The sequence below is a fragment of the Myotis brandtii genome, unplaced genomic scaffold (assembly GCF_000412655.1).
Source record: "Myotis brandtii unplaced genomic scaffold, ASM41265v1 scaffold1373, whole genome shotgun sequence".
Lineage (NCBI taxonomy): Eukaryota > Metazoa > Chordata > Mammalia > Chiroptera > Vespertilionidae > Myotis > Myotis brandtii.
The window spans coordinates 308,381-329,848 of NW_005354889.1; the positions used below are offsets into that span (position 1 = coordinate 308,381).

General features: G+C 51.5%; 1 protein-coding gene across 1 annotated transcript in view; it reads right to left on the minus strand.

Annotated features, from left to right (window-relative positions):
• Positions 1-21,468, minus strand: part of RYR1 (ryanodine receptor 1 (skeletal)) — a 132,748-nt gene that overhangs the window by 104,482 nt on the left and 6,798 nt on the right. Inside the window, 28 exon segments of the mRNA XM_014535087.1 lie at positions 171-379; positions 549-723; positions 1,658-1,860; positions 2,763-3,070; positions 3,774-3,857; positions 4,336-4,439; positions 4,668-4,772; positions 6,055-6,271; positions 7,204-7,396; positions 7,926-8,167; positions 8,655-8,788; positions 9,879-9,997; positions 10,082-10,177; positions 10,260-10,397; positions 10,554-10,558; positions 13,164-13,311; positions 13,314-13,336; positions 13,809-13,930; positions 15,518-15,682; positions 15,806-15,962; positions 16,451-16,525; positions 16,684-16,777; positions 17,882-17,975; positions 18,296-18,408; positions 18,757-18,835; positions 18,922-18,996; positions 20,004-20,108; positions 21,019-21,138. Coding sequence (XP_014390573.1) covers positions 171-379; positions 549-723; positions 1,658-1,860; positions 2,763-3,070; positions 3,774-3,857; positions 4,336-4,439; positions 4,668-4,772; positions 6,055-6,271; positions 7,204-7,396; positions 7,926-8,167; positions 8,655-8,788; positions 9,879-9,997; positions 10,082-10,177; positions 10,260-10,397; positions 10,554-10,558; positions 13,164-13,311; positions 13,314-13,336; positions 13,809-13,930; positions 15,518-15,682; positions 15,806-15,962; positions 16,451-16,525; positions 16,684-16,777; positions 17,882-17,975; positions 18,296-18,408; positions 18,757-18,835; positions 18,922-18,996; positions 20,004-20,108; positions 21,019-21,138 — 3,702 coding nt within the window.

Here is a 21,468-nt window from a genome sequence, read left to right on the forward strand (position 1 = left end):
TGCCAAGGTTATACCCTACAAGGTGGCCCTGGGAACCCATCACCCTGACACCCCCTTGTACATGGTTTGTCAGCTAACACGGAAGGAAAGGAGAAACTCAGGGAAGAGAATTGCAGGGAAAATGAGGTCTGGAAGCAGATCAGAAGGTATTGAATGGGGTCAGTCCTCACCTCATAGTGGGGGTGCTCAAGTGGCACGGCCTCAAACTGGGGAAGGCTTTTGCTGAACCAGGTGGTGACCGGGCGTTGCATGTTGATGGCGAATGGCTCAAAGCCTTCCTGAAGACCGCAGATGGCAAAGAACCGCAGGGAGCTCACATCCTGGCCCAGGTTCAGATGACCCACCTGGCCGGGTCCCAAGCTACAGACCGGCAGGAAACCTGGTGGGAGGGCGTGAATGGGCAGAGGTGAGATAGGTGGGCAGGGCAGGGACTTGTGGGGAGGGGTAATGTGGAAGGAAAGGATGGAAGAGGGGGAGGCTGGAACGGGCAGTATAGGGTCAGGTCAGACAGAAGAAAACCAGAAAGGGGCCATGAGGCCAACCCTCACCATCGCCAATCTCAATATCGCGGAAGGCTGTTTCGGAACCTGAATCGGACATGAGGATCTCGCCATTGAGGGTGAAGATAATGGTGTTCTCTGTGAGGTCAATCATGCAGCCCACAACATCACCTGACTGCCAGTGACGACCAAATGGTTCACTGCCCAAGTGCCAGCGCTGGCCCTGTGAGGAGGCAAGGGGAAGACGTGGCATGGGAGAGGCATGCAAAGAAATGGAGACATAAGAAAGCAAGGAGAGACATGTAAATATACACATTACAAGGTGTCAGGTTCAGGGCATGTGGGACAAAGCAGTGGTCATCCCCATAGTGTCCCCATCTTTCCCCACATGTGTATCCATGACCCCTGGAATGTAATGGACAGGCTTTTATGCTTTTGCTTCCCTTCTGCTTAGGTTCTCTACTGAGTCCATGCGTTGATGCAGAGAAGGAAGAAAGTATAGACAAATAGATAAATGGATGATTACATGAGTTGTTGGATGGATAAATAAATGAATTGATGGAGCCCAGCTGGCATGGCTCAGTGGTTGAGCGTCGACCTATGAACCTGGAGGTTATGGTTTGATTCCCGGTCAGGGCACATGCCCGGGTTGTGAGCTCGATCCCCAGAGGGGGGTGTGCAAGAGGCAGCTGATCAATGATTCTTTCTCATCATTGATGTTTCTATCCCTCTCTTCCTCTCCCTTCCTCTCTGAAATAAATAATATTTTTAAATGACTTAATGGTTCCACATACTAAATTATTGAATAGATGAATGGATAAATGAAATTGCAAATTGATTAAATAGGTGAGTGGCTAAATCAACAAATAAATAAGTAGGTGGAAAAGTGGATGGTTAAGTGATTATCTGGACGGACAATTAGATGGATAGAGAGTTGGATTTGTGAATGGATAGTTGGATAGAGAGATGGATGATGGGTAGATATATGTATGGACAGAGAAAGAGGGAAGGATAGATGGGTGGATGAATGGGTGAGTAGTAAGGTAGATGTAGGGATGGGTGGAGAGAGTTGGGCACGGATAGAGGCAGGGCTGACGTATATGAGCTGTGGGAGGGACTACAGGACATGGCAGAGTGGAGCCCAGGGAACTACCCACGCGATGCCCGTTGAAGACATAGGCCAGCTCATCAGCTCCCAACTCCACGTCAGGCCGAAGCTCGGGCCTCGCCCAGCCCACTCGCATCTCGCCTGTGGTGACTGCCTCAAACTCGAAGTACCAGCGACCACTCTGCACCGCATAGGATTTCTCTGCCCGGAAGATGCGCACTCGATCCCAACGGGACTGGCTCTCTACCAGACCTACAAATGGGGCCAGGCAGAGTCAAATATGCTGGATGGGGAGTGGATACAAAGACAATGAGAGGATGGTGGGAGAAACCAGCGAAGGTAAGGCTGGGAGAAGAGGGATAAATGTTTGGTGTTAGAGGAGAAGAACTGGGGAATCTCGGACTAGACAAAGAAAGGTAGAAGGGACCTGCTGAGTGAAACTTCTCCCTTCCTGTCTTCAGCAGTCAGAGCTCTCAGAGAAGAGATACTGACAGAGACATAGAGGGAGAAAGTCAGGTCAATCATGGTGATAGTCCGGGGCTAAGGATCAAATTAAAGTTGATGTTTAGAATCAAGTGTTGAGAGCTGGATCAAGGTGTCAGGTTCAGGGCATGTGGGACAAAGCAGTGGTCATCCCCATAGTGTCCCCATCTTTCCCCACATGTGTATCCATGACCCCATGAGAGAAAGTCAGAGTCAGGGTCAGAGAGGAAATAGAAATTGGGGTTGGGACAAGGGGTTGAGAAGTTTAAGGTTGGGGACCATAAGGGTTAGGGGTCAAGGCTGTTATTAGAGGAAAGCAATGGGTCAGGGGTCAAGTTAGGGGTCTCTGAGATCTTGGTTGGGTGACTCCATGTATTAGCTATAGTCCAGAGGTTAGGGATTAAGGATCATAGCTGGGGGTCAGGGATTGGAGTCTGGGGTCAGGGTCAGTGCTCACTGGGGTCCTGGTCTGGTGGCTCGGTGTTGCAGTCATAGCCCAGGCAGAGTTTGCATTAGGTCAAGGTCAGTGGTTAAGATCCAGTTCAGGGTTGGGGTCAGAATAAAGGTCAGAGTTGGGGGTAGGGGTTCAGTATTGTAGATGTAGCCCATTCAGGGGTTGAGTTGGCTCAGAGATCAGGGGTCAGGGCTGGGGGCCAGAGGTCAACACTCACTGGGCTCCTGGTCAGGCGGCTCAATGTTGTAGCCATAGCCCAGCAGGGTGCGCACAGCTTGGCAGAGGCTGTCCCTGTTGCTGCGCTTGGTGGCCTCATCCAACAGGCGGTAGGGCACCAGGCGAGGGTTTCGGCGTGCAGGGATGTCTTGCACAGCACTGTAGCTCCAGCCCTGGGCCACACGGTCTCGGGCCCACACATTGTGCCCATTCTCTGCCAGCCGGTCCACCAGTGTCGTCTGTGCTGGCGTTAGCCGCACGTGGCTCAGGTCCAGCGGCGCTGGTTTGTACCCATTGCTCATCATATACCTACAGGTGTGGTGGCACTTATACAAGTTCAGTGCTATGGGATCCCTGACTCTGAACTGACCCTTGTCTCCAGGATCCCAGGGGCCACGAATCTTGGAATTTCTGACCTTTGATCTTTGACATTAGGGTTCTATGACTCCCTGAATAATCTTGGAGATGCTTGCCCTTTAACCCCAGGATCCTGTGACCCTAGCAAAAGCTTTGATTTCACAGACCTCTGGCTTCTCTGACTCTATCTTGATTCTGGGAGCCTAATCTCTAACCTTGAAATGCTCTGACCTCTCACCTCTAACGTTGAGGTTTCTTACCTCTAACCCCAAGACCTTCTGCTCCGGACTCCTAGCTTGGAGCCCTTGACCTCTGAACCCTGGTCTCTATCCCCAGGACCTCTCACCTATAATTTTAGGATCCCTTACAACATCTCACCTCTTTCCATTGATTCCTGACCTCTAACTTAGAGATCTAACCTCTGCATATAACCCCTGGGGCCTGACATGCTTCTATTCTCCCTCTATAACTCCTAAACTCCAAAATCCTGACACCTCCCAAGACACTCACCACTGACTCCAGAACCCTGACCCCTGAGCCTATGATCTTCAACCCATGGCCCTTTCTTCTCTGACCCCAGTCTCCCCACAAGATCCCTCAATCATGCCAGCCCCATACTCTATTCCCCAGTGGGACCCAGGCCACCCACACTCACGTCTTCGGGAGTTTTGTCTTCTTCAGGTTGTCCTCCGCCTTCTCGTCTGCCATGCCCACGTGGCAGCCCAGAGCCAGCAGAGTCCTGGGGTGGAGGGCGGGGGTACAGGGTCACCCCACCTAGTCCTCTGCCCCGTGTCCCTCTCCTGCAGCCCCTGTTGCCTCTGTCTCTAGGTCTCCAGCTCTCTTCATATCTTTTCCCCAGCTTCTTGGGTGTTTTTGTTCCCACCTCTCTGTCTTAGTCTCTGTCTCTCTGACTCCTGTCTTTCCCTGTTTCTTTCTCTGTATCTCTTGACTGTCCATTTTCCCCTCTGCCTCTTTCTGTCTCTCTCTCTGTTTCTGTCTGTCTGTCTATCTCTTCTTGATTATCTGGCCTTCTGCCTCTATCTCTCTTGCCCTATGTTAGTTTCTGCCTCACAAGCCCTGCCTCTCTCTCTCTCGCTCGCTGTTTCTTTTGCCATTTTCCCCTCTCTCTCAGTCTCTGTCTCACTCTTCCTGTTTCCCCTTGCCCTCCTCCCCACCAGTAATCAGGCCCAGCCCCTGCTCCATGGGACCCCCCTCACTTGAGTGTCTCCCCCGACATCTGCAGGTTGTAATTCCTCTCAGGCTCTGGTAGGCTGTGGAAGTTCACAAGACATGGGTGCAGCCTCTTATTGTCATCCCGAACCTGGAGAAATCCCAGGGTCAAGTTCTGGGTTCCCTCTTCCCTTCCCCCAACATTCCCAGACTGTGACCACTGGCCTCCCACCCTTAGTTCTGCCACTGGAAACCCAAGGACACCCCCCTCGCCCTATGCTGTAAAGGCCCTTCCCTCAGCCACTGGCCCCTCCCAATAGTGAGCCATGCCCCCCCCCTCTGCAGCAAGTCCAGCCTGATGCTGCAGGTAGTCACTTACCGGGCCATAGGTCCAGCCCTGCTCAATGCGAGTCAGAGCCCAGAGTTCATGGATATTCTCTGCCAGCTTCTCCCGAATCCGCTCCAGATGGGGAGGCAGGACAATCTGGGGCAGAAGACGTCCGTGAGCCCCTGAGTTCTCTCCAGCTTGCACTGTGACCCCTCTTCCAGACAACATGTGCAAGCTCTGTTCCCCCCAGCATGCTCTTCTGACCTTTTCTGCTATTCCAAGCCCTGCTCCCCATCTCCATGACCTGACTCCAGGATTGGCACCAGCCAAGTAAGGACTTAGCATCATCAGAATTAAGGGATCGTCTGGGAATGGGTCTGCCTCTCCCATGTCCTGGAAGCTCCGTGAGGACAGAACCTGGGCTTCCTCAGTTTCTGCCATTTTCCCAGGCCTGCCCAGTCCAGAGCCAGGCCCAGAGGAGATGCTTGGGAAATGTTTGCTGAATGAATGGTCAAGTGTCTTTCTTTCTCTGTACAGTGAGGATTTGAACAATACTTAACTCAATACCTCATAAGGATTCAGTGAAATCACTTCCATAAATTATTAAATGTATGTAATTTATCTAAATGTCTGGCACATGGTAGGTGCCTAATAAATATTTATATTGTTGCTGTTCTCCGGGCAGGAGATAGTTGACCCAGGGTGGGCTGTGGGGAGGAGAGGGAAGGGGATGAGGATGTCCAGCTTGGGAGGGAGAGATTAAGAAGGAGGCCCAGGGCTCTGGCCTGGCTACAGGGGAATAGAAAGTTCATCCCTGAAATAATATTACCATGACTACTACTAACAGGAACTATATTGAGTACTTAATATTTACTCAGGAATGTGCTAAGCACTTTGCATTTATTAATTTATCCACTCTTCACAACAATGGGGATTGAACCTGCAACCAGGTATGTGCCCTGACCAGGGATTTAACCCACAACCTTTTGGTATATGGGACAATGCTCCAACCAACTAAACCACACTGGCCAGAGCATGGTGAGTCTCTTGAACACTACTTAAATCCCCTGCTACAGGGACATGCTTGGAGGGAAGGTGGGGCGTTTAGGTTGGGATAAGAGTAGTGGATCAGATCACAGGCTTTGGAATCACACTGCTTGGGTTCACATCAGTAGTGTGACTTGCACAGATTGTTTCACTTGTCTGGGCCTCTTTTCCCACATCTGTAAATTGGGGATAATAATAGTCATTTCCTTAGGGGGCTATAGTGAGGACTCCCTGAAATGGGGAGTCTGCCTTGAGAGTCCTTTGCCTCCTCCTCTCTACTTTAGTTCCCCTCTCTATTAAACAAGATTCCTAACTTCCAGCTCAGCTCCCCACCTCCCTGACTCCTAAGGGAGTCTGCCTCACTGGGAAACTCCTGCAGGACAGGCACTACCTGGACAGTGTCCACGGGGCAGGGCACAAAGTCGGTGTGTGAAAGGCAGCGGCTTGGGCCCACCAAGTGGGGCCCCCGGGGGCCTTCCCGCCGATACTCCTTGATGGGTTCCAGATGGAGTCGCTCTCTCGGCAGCACAGCCTCATGGCATGGGGCATAGCCAGGTGGGGGGAGGAACTTGAATTCACCATGTCGGCCACCAAGAAGGAACCGTACCCTGATGGGAGAGTGAGGTTACAGGGGAGAGTCTGTGCTCAGTAGCAGTAAGGGAGCAATCCTAGGGTTGGTGGAAGGTTTGGGGGAGACCTGAGATCACTGGGCAGTCAAAGGATGATAAAGGTTAACAAGGAGTCAGAAAGGACATTCTAAAGTCGAAAAGAATGTCTGAGGTCAATGGGAATCATTGGAAAGTCAAAGAAGGAAAGTGTGGGGTCCTTAGAGAGTTAATGTAAGGTCACAGAAAGTCTTTTGGAGGCTCGTGGTCAACAGAGCATTTGGAGATATTGGAAGGTTTTTGGGAGACAAGAAGGTCATTTGGGAGTCACTGAGAATCTGGTGTAACTAAGAGATAACCATAATTGCCCCTGAATGGGAAGTCATTCACAGAGCTTGGGGATCATTGGGAAAAGGCTGACTAATTGAGAGGTCTTTGAAATATGTGGGGTCACTCCAGGGTCAGTGGGAGATTAATCAATTGAAAGGTCATTGACAGATGTTGGAGTCACTGAGAAGTTTTTAAGAGTATGGAGTCATTAGGAATGTCCAAGGTCATTGCGGATTTATTGGGAGGTTTTGGGGTCATTAAAAGATCATCATCATATTCTGGAGTCATTTGGAGGTCACTGGAATAGCATAGAGTCATTGGGACAGTCTGAGGTAATTTAAGAGTCTGAAGTTTTTAGAAGGCCATTGGGAAATTTTGGGGACACTTGAAGGTCACCAAAAGAACCTGGAGTTGGGGAGAAGCTAAGGTCATTGGGAGGACACTGAAAGTGTCTGGGGTCATGTAGAGGTCATTGGGACCTTTACCTAAGGGTCTGACAAGTCAGTCTTGAAGATGAGCTGCTGGGTGTTGGCAGTGTTTGGGGAAGCTGTCTCAGGACAGTCCCAGGTCTGGGGGCTGACAAGGGGACAGGGGCAAGTCCTTACTTTACACCAGCTGAGAAGCTGACGACAGGGAAGAAGAGCCCATCAAGGTTGAAGGCCTCGAAGACGCCCTGTACGGGACAGCCATTGATGCGGAAGGAGATGGATGGAACACTGAGGTCCAGGCAGCAGCTGACCACATCCTCTGGGGCCAGGAGGTGCTGACCTGGGGAAGTCACTGGGCGTGCCACGTGTCCTGCACCAGGGTCACCAGGGAGGGGTCAGAAATCAGAGGCCCCATGGGACCAATGATCTCAAGAGACAAGGGGCGGATATTAGAGGATCTTAAAGAGTTTGGATCCTGGAAACTCTGAAGTCAAGTGTTCCTGTAACTCTGCAACAGGCAGAGATCAAGGCTCCCCTGAGGTTAGGACCCTTAAAGCTGTGGGGTCAGAGATTAAAGTCTTTCTGGAGTTAGGATTTGGATCCTTTGGAGTCAGAATTCAAAATCAGAGATCATAATAATCTGAGAAGTTTTCTGGGATCTCTAGGGTCATAGATCATACATCCTATGGGGTCAGAGTTCTGGAGGCTATGAAGAAATGTGTTAGGGACAGGATTCTGGAACCTCTAGGTATAGGGTCATGATAAATGAGGAGTAAAGAATCAAAAGTTGGCCTGTTTTGGGGGTCAGGATTCTAAGAACTCTAAAGTGTGCGGTGAGAGGCTTGGAAACCCTAGGGTCAATGGTCAGGGTTGGTCATCGCCCAGAAGGGTTCAAATACCTGTCCAGAGATGCAGCCCATCGAAGCCGTAGGAATAGAGGTCATCGCCAACCCCGTTGCCGCCCCAGCCCTCGCCACCCCCAGGGTAAGGGCTGTAGCCCTCAGTGAGGGCCCAGCCCACCCGCAGGTGGGTGGCCTGAGCTGTCAGGAATGGAGTCACTTCGTCCACCATCACCTCAAAGTACCATTTTCCGTACTGTGTAGAGCCCTCTGCTCGGCCCACAAAGATGTTGGGGCGGATGCTGTAGGAGAGAGGGGAAAAGAGTGGGGGATGAAGGAGAGGTGGAGAGGAGAGCCAGGTTATTGCAGGGGTGGAGGGAGAGAGGCAAAGAGACAGAGACAGAAAAAGAGATATATACACAGGAAAAACAGAGAAGCAGAGGCATGAAGGCAGAGAATATGAAACAGACAAAGGGAGAACAAGCAGAGACAGAAACAGACAGAGAGACACCAAAGACAGAGAGAAGGGAGAGATGGGAGAGATGGGGAAAAGATGTGGAGGAGAAATAGAGAGAGACAGAAACAGAGAGTGAAAGGAAAAGACCGATGCAGAAATGGAGAAGGGACAGAGGACAAGAGTGGAGAGCCAGGTGAGCTGGGGCAAGAGCAGACAACTGTGAGGACCAGGTGTTAAGTCCAGGGTGGGAGACAGAGGAAGGGACAGCCACATGATGTAGAGTCTCTTAGTCAGGGTGAGGTCAGGCTCGGTTCAGGTGTTAGGGGTCAGACCTGGTGACATAGTTGATGAGGTTTGTCTGCAGCAGAAGCTCACGGCCAGGGAGCAAGTTCTCGGTAATGAGATCTTGATTGGAGCGCACAGCCACGCCATTACACACACACAGGGAACACAGCACGTCCAGCACCTGGAGGTCAAGGTCAGAGATCATGATGTAAGGCACCAGGGCAGGAATCCAAGGGTGGTATGTCAGAATAGGTAACGGACATTTTGACTGAGAGGAAGTAGAGAAAGTGGGATATCAGGGGTCACAGAGAAACAGAAAGGTCAGGTGAGACGGTAGGGGCCATATGAGTTGGGATAAAGCATCAGCAATGTAAAAAATGAGTGTCTGAAGTAAGATATTAGAAGGAAAAGGTCAGGGAAAGAGAGAAAGGGCTATATTAGTGTAGAGAGTGCAGGGGTCAGGGTGAGATTTGAGATCGGCAGGGGTTGCAAACTAGTGTCTGCCTCCACCCCAGCAAATTCTGTGAAGTGAGCAGCGGTGGTGTAGACATTTAGGCGGTCAATGCAATTCAGGACCAGGGAGAGCATCCCCTGAGGTGGGAAAATCAAGGGGGCACCACAGGAGTCCCAGGCCCTCCCTTCCTTGCCTTTCTTGGATTTACTAATTTATATTTCTTCAACAACTATTGACTGTGAGTTCCCAGACGGGTAATGTAAATCTGTGATGTGGTTAGAAATGCAGGTAGGACCTGTGGCAAAGTGGAGAGTGTGTATGCACTGCACCAAAGACTATAAAATTGAAAAATTATAAAAAATTTAAAAAGCATTTTATAGATCTAATGAAGCACATGTCTGGCCCAGAATTCATTTCAGAGCCATGAGTTAGAGGCCTTATGTTAAAATGGAAGCATATGGGCCATAGCCAGTTTGTCTCAGTGGATAGAGTGTCGGCATGGGGACTGAAGGGTCCTGCATTCGATTCCAGTCAAAGGCACATGTCCGGGTTGTGGGCTCAATTCCCAGTAGGGGGTGTGCAGGAGGCAGCTGATAAATGGTTCTCTTTCATCATTGATGTTTCTATCTCTCTTTCCCTCTCTCTTCTCTGAAATCAATAAAAATAAAATATATTTTTTAAAAAGATGAAAGCATATGGAAGAGGAATCCAGGTAAGAGATAAGATGGGGGAGGAGAGTGAGGGTAGTGGAGAGTTCTGGGGCCATGGGGCCAGGGTTCAGAGTCAAGGGGATGAGAAGTCAGGGGTGAGGGCTAACCTTGTGGTTCCTCCCATGCTTGTCCAGAAGGGAGATGATGGACTTGATGTGGTTCTCTTGAATGATATTTAAGACTTCAGGACTCTCAATCAGGACACAGTACAGCACCTCTAGGATTCCTGCACGGTTAGCAGAATGTGAGGTGAGGTGGCTCTGGCCCTTCCCTCCCCCAAACCCCTGTCTCTTCCCATGAGCTCTCCTACCAGATGAGGCTTCCAGCCTATCCAGCTTGCTGACCAACCAATCCAAATTGTTGGAGAAGAGGGCACAATTGGTACGATTGCCACGGATCAGAGAGGCTGAAGGTGGAGAGATGGGTTAGACCCAACAGTACTGGGGACCTGTGGAGTTCTAGGGGAAGTCATAACTAGGCCCCTTTACCCAGGAGTTCGTAGAGCAGGTTCACAATCTCTTTCCAGGACTCGGCTGCCTCCTCCCCGGCAAATTCTGCGAAGTGAGCAGCAGTGGTGTAGACATTTAGGCGGTCAATGCAATTCAGGACCAGGGAGAGCATCCCCTGAGGTGGGGAAAACAAGGGTCACCACAGGAGTTCCAAGTCCTCCCTTCCTTGCCTTTCTTGGATTTACTAATTTACATTTCAACAGCTAGTGACTGTTAGTTCCCAGGTCTACACCAGCACCAATAGCTCATGTCCCCCTTCACTCCCATCACCCCCCTCTCCTTCTTGGCTCCCCAGATCAGTCCTGTCTTCTGTGTCTCTGTCCCCAACATAATACAGCCTTATAAGCCTCAGGGCTGAATTTGTGCTTCTCTTTCCCACAGTTTTCTTTCCATCCTTTTCACTTCCAAGCACCCCATTCCTGGTCCCAGTTGGCCCAGTTCACTCTCCACACTGACCATCAGAGAGACTGTGTTGTTGTTTTACATTTTAATCTTCTGTCTTTTTTATTGTGAATTATAACAGACACATAGAAAAGCAAATAAAACATATACAGTCAATTGTTACTCATGATATTTAGGTTCTGTAACGTCCCTATGAACACTGAGTTAGAGAATCCTGAACCATGACTCCCAGGGGAAACCCAGGCAGTTCCTCTATTTAGTCACAACAATTTCATCAATCAACCAATATACACTCTGTTTTATGTGCATTTCTGTTTAAAAACACTGATTTAATATATACTATTGATTCATTAACATTAAGAATCAACAATAACTCATACCTGAATGAACCTCATCTAATATGTATTTTCTCAGTAAGGCACCTCCCAGATTTCTTGTGCTTCAACACTACACTTAGGGCCCATTTTAAGCAGCAAAATCAACAAAAATGCAAAAAAATACGGCACCAAATATGTGACAAAAAGGACACTTGTTTATGATATGAGGCGTGAAACAAGAAAACAGAGTGTGCCCTGGCCAGTGTGGCTTAGTTGGTTGGAGCAATAGATGTTTCTCTCCCTCTCTCCCTCTCTCTGTCAAAATCAGTTTAAAAAAATATATCCTGGAGTGAGGATTTTTTAAAAAAAGGAGATGAAAGCGGAGCATGGCCTTGTTCCACCTCAGCTGGCTACATGTGACTGAAATTTCTTACCACTGCACAAGGCCACACGTGTGCTCTAGTACTGATTAGGGTAATACAAATAAACTTTAGCAAGTAGGCAAATTGAAAATACAGAATCTGTGAATAACAAAGACCAAAGTATATGTTTTACCAAACCAATATCAAGAATAGCTATGGCACCATGACCCAGGTCAAGAAAGAGAGCATTGCCAGCCAGCCAGAAGTCGCCTGGATGCCCTTTCTGGTTACACAACCCTTGCTGCTAGGAATAAACCATCATCCTGACTTTTATGAAAATCCTTTCCTTAATTTTTTAATTGACTTTTGCCTGAACTTGAAATATACAGAAAGTATTCTTTTGTACATGGATTCTTTTGCTCAATGTTATAGTTTAAGATCCAAGAACATTGTTGCATCTGACTATCGTTTGGTTTGTTCCTTTGCATTGCTGAGTGTATCCATATCCATTTTATGGATATGACACATTTGTGGATCCATTCTAGTGGTGGATATTTGAGCTGTTTCTAGTTTTAGGCTGTTACAAATAATGCTGCTATGACAACTGTTTTATCTATATCCTGGGGCCCATCGCACTAGTAAGAGAGGCAGTGCATGTGGTTCAGAGCATAACCAGGCTGGAGTCACCTAGACTGGCTCTGCCACTAGCTCCTCCAGGTATGCATATGGCTGCCTCCCTTCGCTCAGGTCACCCGCCTTGAGCATTCTACTGAACTTTAAATTGCACCACTCCCAGCACTGCCTACTGCTGCCCTGCTTTATTTTTCTCCTTAGCCCTTGCCACCATACCATATAAAATTCTTATTTTATGTGTTTATTTATTTTAGAGAGGAAGGGAGAGAGAAGGAAAAACACATCAATTTGTTGTTCCACTTATGTATTGATTGATTGATTCTTATATGTGCCCAGCCTGGGGATTAAACCCATAACCTTGGTGTATCGGGATGATGCTCTAACCAACTGAGCTACTTGGCCAAAGAATAATTTTTTTATTTTATTGATCATCTATCCTCCTCCCACGTCAACTCCGTAAAAAACGGGCATTTTGTCTGTTTTGTTAACAGCCATATCCCCTGGCATATTTGTTGCCCTTCAGAGACCCATCTGTAATATGGGAATTACAATCCCCCATGGAGTTATTAGAGGATGTCATGTACATAGTGTTCTTAATACATAGTGAGGGCTAAATTCAAGGTAAAATAACCACTAACACTTTTATATAGCATCTATTATTTACTGGCCCTGTTCAAGGACTGCATATACTAACTCTACTCCATAAGTAAGTTTTGTTATTATTACTATTATCATTTCTATGTCTGCCTCCCCCATCAGACTGGGAACCCCTGGAGAGGAGGGGACCAAGTTGTCAACCTTTGAATGAACATGCATCCCCATCACCATGTATCAGACGCCCACCTTGGTCCAGCCCCCTCCTCCAACTGTGCTCAGCCCTTCCCACTCAGACCCCACAGCTCTTCCCCTCGGGCTCCCATAACCCAAACTCCTAGCCCCGACCCCGTCTGAGTTTCCGCCCTAACTGCCCTCCCAGTCCCCCCACGCCCCACCGGTTCCGTCCTCTCACCCCACAGGCCGCGTCCCCACAGACACCACCCCTGAGTGCGCAGCCTCTGGGCGTTTATCCTCGGACTCCTCAGGCCTTCCCCAGGGCCCGGCCCCTCCTTCCCGGTGAGGGAACAAGGTCGGCCCCTCACTCCACGGGTTCCCTCCCGCCCGCACGAAAATGGAAGAGGCTCTGCCTGTTGCGCAGGCTGCGCAGCTTGCTTTGCTTCTCCTCGTGCTGCAGCTCCTCGGAGGGCGGCTCGAAGTAGCCGATGAGGTCCTGCAGGCTCAGGACGACGCCCTCGATGGGCAGCGCGGTGCCAGCCGGCGCTTCCCGCTGAAGCTGTCCAGGCCCCTGTGGGATCGCGCACTCGTTCGCCAGGGGCCGAGTGCCGACCATGGGTGCGGGAGACCCCCCACCCCCTCCCTGCAGGACTCCCACAGACACACCTATTAACAGAGAGGGAGACGGATATGCAGAAAGACGAGGAAGGGCCTTGGCCGGAGGTTACGCGTGGCCAAGGGCAGAGCTGGAACTAGGACTCATGCCTGTGTAGGCACAGGGATAGTGGAAACAGGAGTCGGAGTTGGGAGGTCCAGGGTCAAGGGTCTGGGCGTCAGGGGTTTGAAATGTGATGGTCAGAAACGCTCAGTCAGATTAGGGACCAAGTATATAAAGGTCAAGAGTTTAGAGGTTAGTGGTCATGTGGATGTTGGCAGGGATGTGGATGTCAGAGGTAGAGATTCATGGGGTCATGTGCCTGAACGCCAGGAGCATGGGGGTCAAGGTATGGCCTGGCACCCGGCAGAGTGGGCAGATCGCTCACTTGATGAACTGGTTGTACAGGCCGGCAGTGCTGTAGATCATGCGGGCAGCCTGGGACTCCTCCTGCTGGCAGCGGGTCAGTGACAGAGCGTCATCCATGTGGCCTTCCTGGTGCAGCATGGCCTGGCGGTGGGAGGACAGAGAAGTCAGGAGGGGCCCTTGCTCCCTAGATTCTAGCCCAAAGCTGCCTGCTTCCTCCACCAAATCTCTCTGCCAGTCCTCCCCTTCCATCCCTCTTTATCTGACTCTCTCTCTCTCTCTCTCTCTCTCTCTCTCTTATCTCTATTGCACACTTTGGTCTCATTTTCCCTGTCTCTCCTTCTCTGTCTTTCTCTCTTTCTTGTCTGTCTCCAGGCCAGACCCTCTCCACTTGTATCTACTAATGCCTTAACATTCCCCCATCGGAGCACTATAGCAGCACCCCAAACTTAATATGTCCCAGACAGAAAGCCTGACACCTTCTGTGAATAAGGCCATCACAGTGCCAGCTTTCCCCTGAGCTGACCTCTAGTCCTGTGGCTGTGAATATCATCCTCCACTCATGCTTCCAACTACAAACCTTGTTCTCCTTGCAAACAGGTGCGTCCCTAGTCTTCCCACTCAGCAAGTCTTTATTGAGTGACGCTGGTATAGACATTGGAGCTAAAACTTTAGATCCCTGTCCTCCTGAGCTGACACTTGACTGTCCCTAACTTGGTTAATGGCACTTCCATCCTTTTGGTTGCTCAGGGTAAAAATCATTGCATCATCCCCAACCCCTATCTCTCTTGTCCCGATACCCTATCTGTCAGAAAATCCTGTTGGCTCAACCCTCAAAATACAACCAGAATCCACCACATTTACCCACTCCACAGTCCCCACCCTGTTCTGTCCTCTGTCATCTACCACCTATACCCTCCCAGCAATCTTCTCCCGGTCTTTCTACTCCAGCTCTGCACCCCAAATCCCACCACCCACAGTCTGTTCCTGAAAGCAGCTAAGGAACCAAAACACTCTGTGGCTCCATCTCATGCAAGGTAGAGGCAAAAGCCAGGACCCTCCCCATTACCACAAGGCCTACACCATCTGCTCCCATCTCCTCTCTGTCCTCACCTTGCCCCTCTACTTGCCCCTCACTCACTCTGCTCTGGCCAAACTGGATTTTCTTTCTGTTATTGCAACAAACCAACCTCATTCCAACCTTAGGGCCTTTACACATGTTCTTCCCTCTGTCAAAAGTAGCTTTCCCACTCTTCAGTTATATAGCTATGTACTTCATTAAAAGCAGTTTATTCACCATTTCTGAGCAATGGGGTGGGGGGTGGGGGTAAGGGCTGGGAACAAGTCTGTATAGCTGGCCTATATTTCCACACACACACACACACATCCATCCACAACAACTTGGATACTCATTAATTTGTTGAATGTCATTCTCAGTCTGCTTGTCACTCTCTGTCTTTTCCATCTCTGTCTCTGTCTCTCTGTCTTTCTCTATTTTTCTGTCTCCATAGTTTTTTAATCTCTGCCTTTCCCTGTCTCTATCTATATTTCACTCTCTCTTCTTCTCCATATGTATTAGCAATATAGATTTCTCTTCATTTTTTCCTCTTTCTCAATCTTGGTTTCTCTCTCAGCCTGCATATTTCTCTCATCCCATCTTCAAACTCCTGCAGGCTCAAGCATGAACCCCGCCACCCCCCAGTCTCCTTCCTCTCCTTGCCAGGTGCCCACCTTCTTCTTGAGCACTCCGAGCCGCAGAGCCTTGGGGTCCGGAGCAGCATAGGTGAGCCACAGGCCTGAGGCCACATGCTGCACAAAACACAGCGACTCCCCATACTTGATCTCAGGGGGACCCATGCCTTCCACGTCCCGCTTGGGGGCCACATCCAGCTTCTCCTGCAGGGGCAGGGGACAGAGGTTAGCTCCTCTGCTGTGCAGTTAGTAGGGGAGCCCCACTGAGAGACTGCTGGGGTGGAATTTGGGGCTCCAGGTGAGGGAGGGCACTCTGACCCCACCGACCTTGGAGATGCGGAAGCAGAAGGAGGTGGCCTTGGTGTGGGCCTTGCTGGCATCAACCACCACCAGACCCTGGTCCTCAGTGAGTGCCAAGTACCGCCCCGTGGTGACATGGCGGATGCGAAGCGGCTGGCCCCAGCGAAGGTGGCTCCCACTCCAGCTGTGGAGGGTGAGGGCAAGATGGTCAGAGACCAGCCCCGATCCTCCCATGGAGACCATGGTCTTAGTTCAAACCTCCTCAAGCCCCAAGCCCCCTTCCAGGATGCCCCAAACTTTCCTCAAATCTTTCTTAGAACCCCCTGTCCCCCTTCAGGAACCCTAATCATCTCCTCTCGGGCCTTCACAGCTTCCTCTTGGCTCCCCAGATGTCTTTAGTGCCCCCAGTTTTCCCAGACCTGTCATCTTATCCCTCTCCACTCCCCACATTTTCACTCAGAACCCTCTGACCTCTCCCTCAGCACCCCCACAACCCCCAAGGCCTCCTTTTCCTCCAGAATTCTAGGATCCTGAGGACTTCATTGCTCTCTTGGGCTTCCCAGATTTCCCCTCAAAACCCTCCAGTCTCTTCCTCAGTTTTCCCCTCTTGTCCCTTCCAGACCCGCCCCCCCAGACCCAGTCCCCTCCCCCAGCTCAACCCAATGCCCCCACCTGATTCTCAGAGGCTCCAATCTCCAGAGGGAGCGGGCGTGGGTACACACAGCTCCCCCCTCATAGTGGACAAGCCTGGGGACGTGGGAGAGAGTGAGGTCAGGGGTTCAGGTTCCAGTCCCCCAGAATCTGATCCCTAACCCTTCCCATAGGGCCCCAGCCCCCCAACTGACCTTTGCACTCCTCCCTGCCCCCATCCTGAAACCCCATGCCCTCTTGTCCCCCATCCAGACCTGCGCTGGTCATCACTGTCAGCAGGGGAAATGGTCAGACACTCATCCATGTGTCCGTGAAAGAGGCGGAGGACATGGCCCCCAGTCACACAACCTGCAGATGAGCAAGGAAAGATGATCACTGTGGGGCTAGGGTTCCAGACAAACCTGGGAACCAAAGGGGAATCCAGGGGCCTGTTTAACCCCCGTGGGAGGCTGGGGCCTGGGTTGGGGGTCTGCAGTTAAAGATCTGAGTTTCTGGGTATGAAGTGGAGTCTGAGATTTAGGCTAAGTTTGAAGTCTGAAGTGGAGGTATGTGATTTGGGGTCTCAGGTTGGGGATCTAAGTTTGAGGGTCTGGATGTGCAGACCTGGGGTCTGAGTTTGGATATTTGAGATTGGGGTTAGAGATTTGGGTCTCATGCTCCCTGATATTGGGGTCCAAGTTCCAGGGTTTGGCCTGGGGTTTGGTCTTAGAAGTTTGAGGGTTGGCTCTGAAGTTGGGATCTGAATTTTGAGTGTGATTTTGAAGGTCTGAGGCTGGTAGCTGAGGTTTAGGGTCTGAAGTTATAGTTTAGGTTTTGAAGTCTGAGCTTTGCAATTGGAAGTTGGTGAGTCTGAGATTCAAACTTCAGGCCTGAGTTTTGGAATCTGTCCTTTGAGTCTCAGCTTGAGTCTGGCTGAGGGCTCTGAGGTTTGGGGTGTGAGAGTTAGAGTCAAAGTTGGGGGCCATGCTTTGGGGTCTTAGCATGGGGGTCTGAATCTGGGAGATGATTTTGGAGATATGAAGTTAAAGTGGAGGTCTGAGGTTAATTAGCTAAGGTTTAGAGTCTGAATGAGGGGTTTTGGTTTGGGGATCAGGGTTTGAATTTTGGGGTCTGGGTTTGGGGGTTGAGGTCACATGCTATCTGTGCTTGTCATCTGAGGCTTAGGGTTGAGAAAAAGCTCCAAATTTGATGTTCTAAGCTTAGATCTGAGTTTAGGGGGTCTGGCCTTCAAGACCTGAATTAGGCATGTCAGCTTTGGGGACCAATACTTTGGGTCTGAGTTTGGGAGTCTGATCCTGAGTTCTAGATTTGGGGTCAGTTGGATATCTAAGTGTGAGGGTCATAGTTTGGGGTCTGAGTTTACGAGGTTCTGTTTGGGTATATCTGAGCGGCAATGTGGGAAGTCTATGTTGGGGCTCTCAGTTTAGGGTCCGGAATTATGGGAGTCCTCACCCTCTTCACAGCCAGAGGAGATGGGGTTCATGTTCCACAATGTTTGCATGAAGGAGGCATCGACCTGGAGCTCCCCACTGGCTGTTGACAAGTGCTGAGGGCAACCAGGAGGTGATGGTCAGCGACAGTGGTGATGGGCCAATAGTTCCAGAGGCAGAAGCCAAAACCCAGAGGTGGAAGCCAGGAAACCGGCAGATGAGAGACAGAACATCAGAGGTCACAGATCAGGAAACCATGATCGAGTCAGGAGATGGGGTGTCAGAAACCAGGAATTGGGAGTCAGGAAACTGGAAATTGGGAGTCAGGACCTTGGGGCCAGAGGCCAGGCTAACCAGTGATAAGGAGATGGGGTGGATCCCACGTGCCTCCAGCCCTGGAGGCAGTAGTAGCCACGAGGGGGGTGGGGTTGCTCACCAGGTAGCGCTCAGAGGAGACACTAACGAGGATGAGGTCATCCCCAACTCGAACCTTTTCTCCTTCGGACCTCTGCTTGGAGGCTGGGTGCATCGTCCACCAACAGGCTTCTCCTATGGGGGCAGGATTCTCAGGATGATGGCTGCCCAGAATTCTCTTCCCAAGGTCTTCCCAGTCCTGAGCCTTCCAAGCCTTCTGCCCCAAATTCTCCTACTGCTGCCACCAACTCTCTGCTTCAGTTCCCCCTTCCTGCCCTCAGACCCTCTGCCTACGATTCCCCCATGCTTGCCCAAGTCTCCCCATCCAAATTTGTCCATTTGCACCCAGAGACTCTCTGCCCTGAAGTCCTCGTTGTTACCCCTAGAGCATTTCCATGTCTACCCCTATAATTCTGTAGGTCTGCACCTCAACTTCCTGCCTGTCCTGTCCCTATCACACCCTGCCCCCTCCAGCTCCTCCACCTGTTGCATCCTCCTGCAGTCCCACGTCGAAGGCCAGCTTATCAGTCATGGAGCGGGAAGTAGTGAGGCAGCTCAGATACTAGGATCATAGAGGGGGGTCAGCTCCTTCCTGGAAGCCACTGCACTCCCCGCCCCCTGCCCTTGCCCTCTTACTGGTGCACTCACCATGCTGCTGTGTGCATGTCGGAGCAGGATGGCATGGCCATACAGGAGTGTCCTGTGTCCCCCGCCCTGGGATGACTACAGAGGGTGTGGGGGAGGGAGGGCACAGAGTGAGAACAGACCCCAATACATCTGGCCTATCCCAGGTGGGAATAGGATCCCCATTAAATACCATGCTCACGCCTGGATGCAAGGAAGCCTCAGCTCAGACCAGTAGCAGATTCTCTGACTCAGTTTCCCTACCCATGGGAGTGGGGGCTCTGTCTCTGAGAAGCCTGTGGATGGAGTGTTTTATATTCCCCAAAGCCCACTTTGTTCTCCCTGCCTCCTTCACCCTGTCCTCCCTGCCAAGAGTCACTCAGGGAGGCTGGACCCCTCCTCTAGGTACCGAGGACACTCCAGGAAGCCCCAGCATCTCATGTTCCATGGACCTCAGCTCCTTCTACTCTAACCTGTCGCATCATGGCTGGCAGCAGCTGGTGTGCACTGGTACAGTCCTGCCAGTTGTTAAAGATTTGAACATCACCCGCAGAGACTTGCCCTGTGCTGCCACAAGGAGACTCCACCCCGCTTGAGGGGTGACACCCCGTCATTCGATGGCACCAGGCCTTCCATCCCAGCTCTAACATGCCCATGCTCTGAGGGGGCCATGTGATGGGGCCACATGATCACATGGCGGAGCCACTCCTGGACTGGAGGGGACCCACACCTGGGATAAGAGAGGTGAGGGGAGAGGTCCCATGCGGAGAAGAGCTGGGATCAGGGTCAGGAAAAGGAAGGGAAAGAGGAGGAAGTAGCAGGCAGTGGGAACAGGGGGTTCAGAAGCCCCCATTCCCTTCCTTCCTTCCTTCTTTCCTGGCCTGTTCTGGGGTCCACAGCCCCAGCCTCATATGCAGGATGTGAGCCCAAGAGGCAGACCCGGGCTCAAAAGAGGTGGGAAGGACAGGTGACACCCAAGGCCAGACCTACCCACTTATCCAAATTGAGGGCCTGTGGGGGTGGGTCAGAAAGAGGAAGAAGAGCAGATGGTAAATGAATGTCCTCCCACCCATCCTGGCCACCCATCTGCTCAGGGGGAGCCTCACCTCCACGCCGGCCTCCACAGTGTTGGCCAGCATCTCCTGCAGGGCTCGGACGGACAGTGACTGCTCCAGGACAAAGCAACAGATGGCCAGATCGGGGGGCACATTCTGGAGGGGGGTGAGATGTGAGCTGAGGGTGTGCAGGCCCAAAGATCTGGCGCACCCTTTGCCCCTCTAAATACGGAGACCCAGACTCGACCCCAACCCTCCAAGAAGCCCTGCCCTCTGCCTCCTGCTTCAGACACCCTGAATCCTCACCAATATCACAGAAAACACCTCTGCTGTGCCTCCTCCCTCAAACATCTGAACCCCATCTGAACCCCACAGAAGCTTCCACGCTACCCTCCTGCTCAGGCACCCCACACCCCACCTAATCTCAGAAGATGCCTCCATCCTCAGACACACTGCATCCGCCCAACTCCAGGGCTCCTCCGCTTCCCCTGCAGGTAACTCAGATCTCTCCAACCCCAGAGGGAGCCCCGCCTCCTGCTGTCACAGAGCAGCCCAGTTCCTGCCTCCTGCCCGGACACTGTGAACACTGCTTCAAACTCACAGGAGGGCACCCGTAGTCACCCCCTCAGCCTCCCACCTGTTAGCTCAACTCCTAGACACCCTCCTGCTTGGACCCAAGGCTCTCTGCCCCCTGCAGACCCTGGCCCTTTCCCCCATCAGATGCCCTGCCCCCACCCTTTCCCAGCCCTTGCCCCATCCCCCAGGTCACCTCCTCTCTCAGACCCTGAGTCCACCTCACCCTCAGACCCCAGGTACCCTCCACCTCTCAGACTCAACCCCCCACCTCAGTTCCCTGCTAGCATCCTCCTGACCCTCCAGGCCCTGTCACATCAGATCCAAGGCCCTCTGCCACCTCAGACACCTGCCTTCTAAGACCCCGGTCCCTCCCTCCTCAAACCCCAGCCCCCTTTTCCTCTTAGCCCCCTCTGTTTTCTCTCCCATCAGCACCCCCTCTTCAGATTTAGACCCCCTCTTCCCCGGCCCTTGCCCTCGCTCCCGTGCTGACCTGGGCATTGCTGGTAGGCTCCAGGAAGCAGAGGCGGTTGCCAAAGCCCTCGGCTGCCAGGCAGAGCTTAAGCTGCTCCTTGAGCACGGTGGCGCTGCACTGTAGGACCACCTCATCGTCCTGGGGAAAGATGGGGGCTCAGGGCTCCCTGGCACCCACCCTCACCCCACAGACACTGCATACCATGCCACTCACCCCACCCTTGTCCCCATGAAAGAGATACCCACCTTGCAATTTATCAAGTAGGTGCCCGTACTGAACGCTGCACATACTTCTAACATCCCCATGAAATAGGAGCTAGTGTCATCCCATTTTAATATGGGAAACTGAGCCTCAAAGAGGAGACATGGCCTGTCCAAGACCACACCACTAACAGGAGGAGCTGGGATTTGAACCTCAGTCCAACTGGCTCCAGAGGCCTCCCAGGTGGGGTCTTCAAGGTGAGCCATT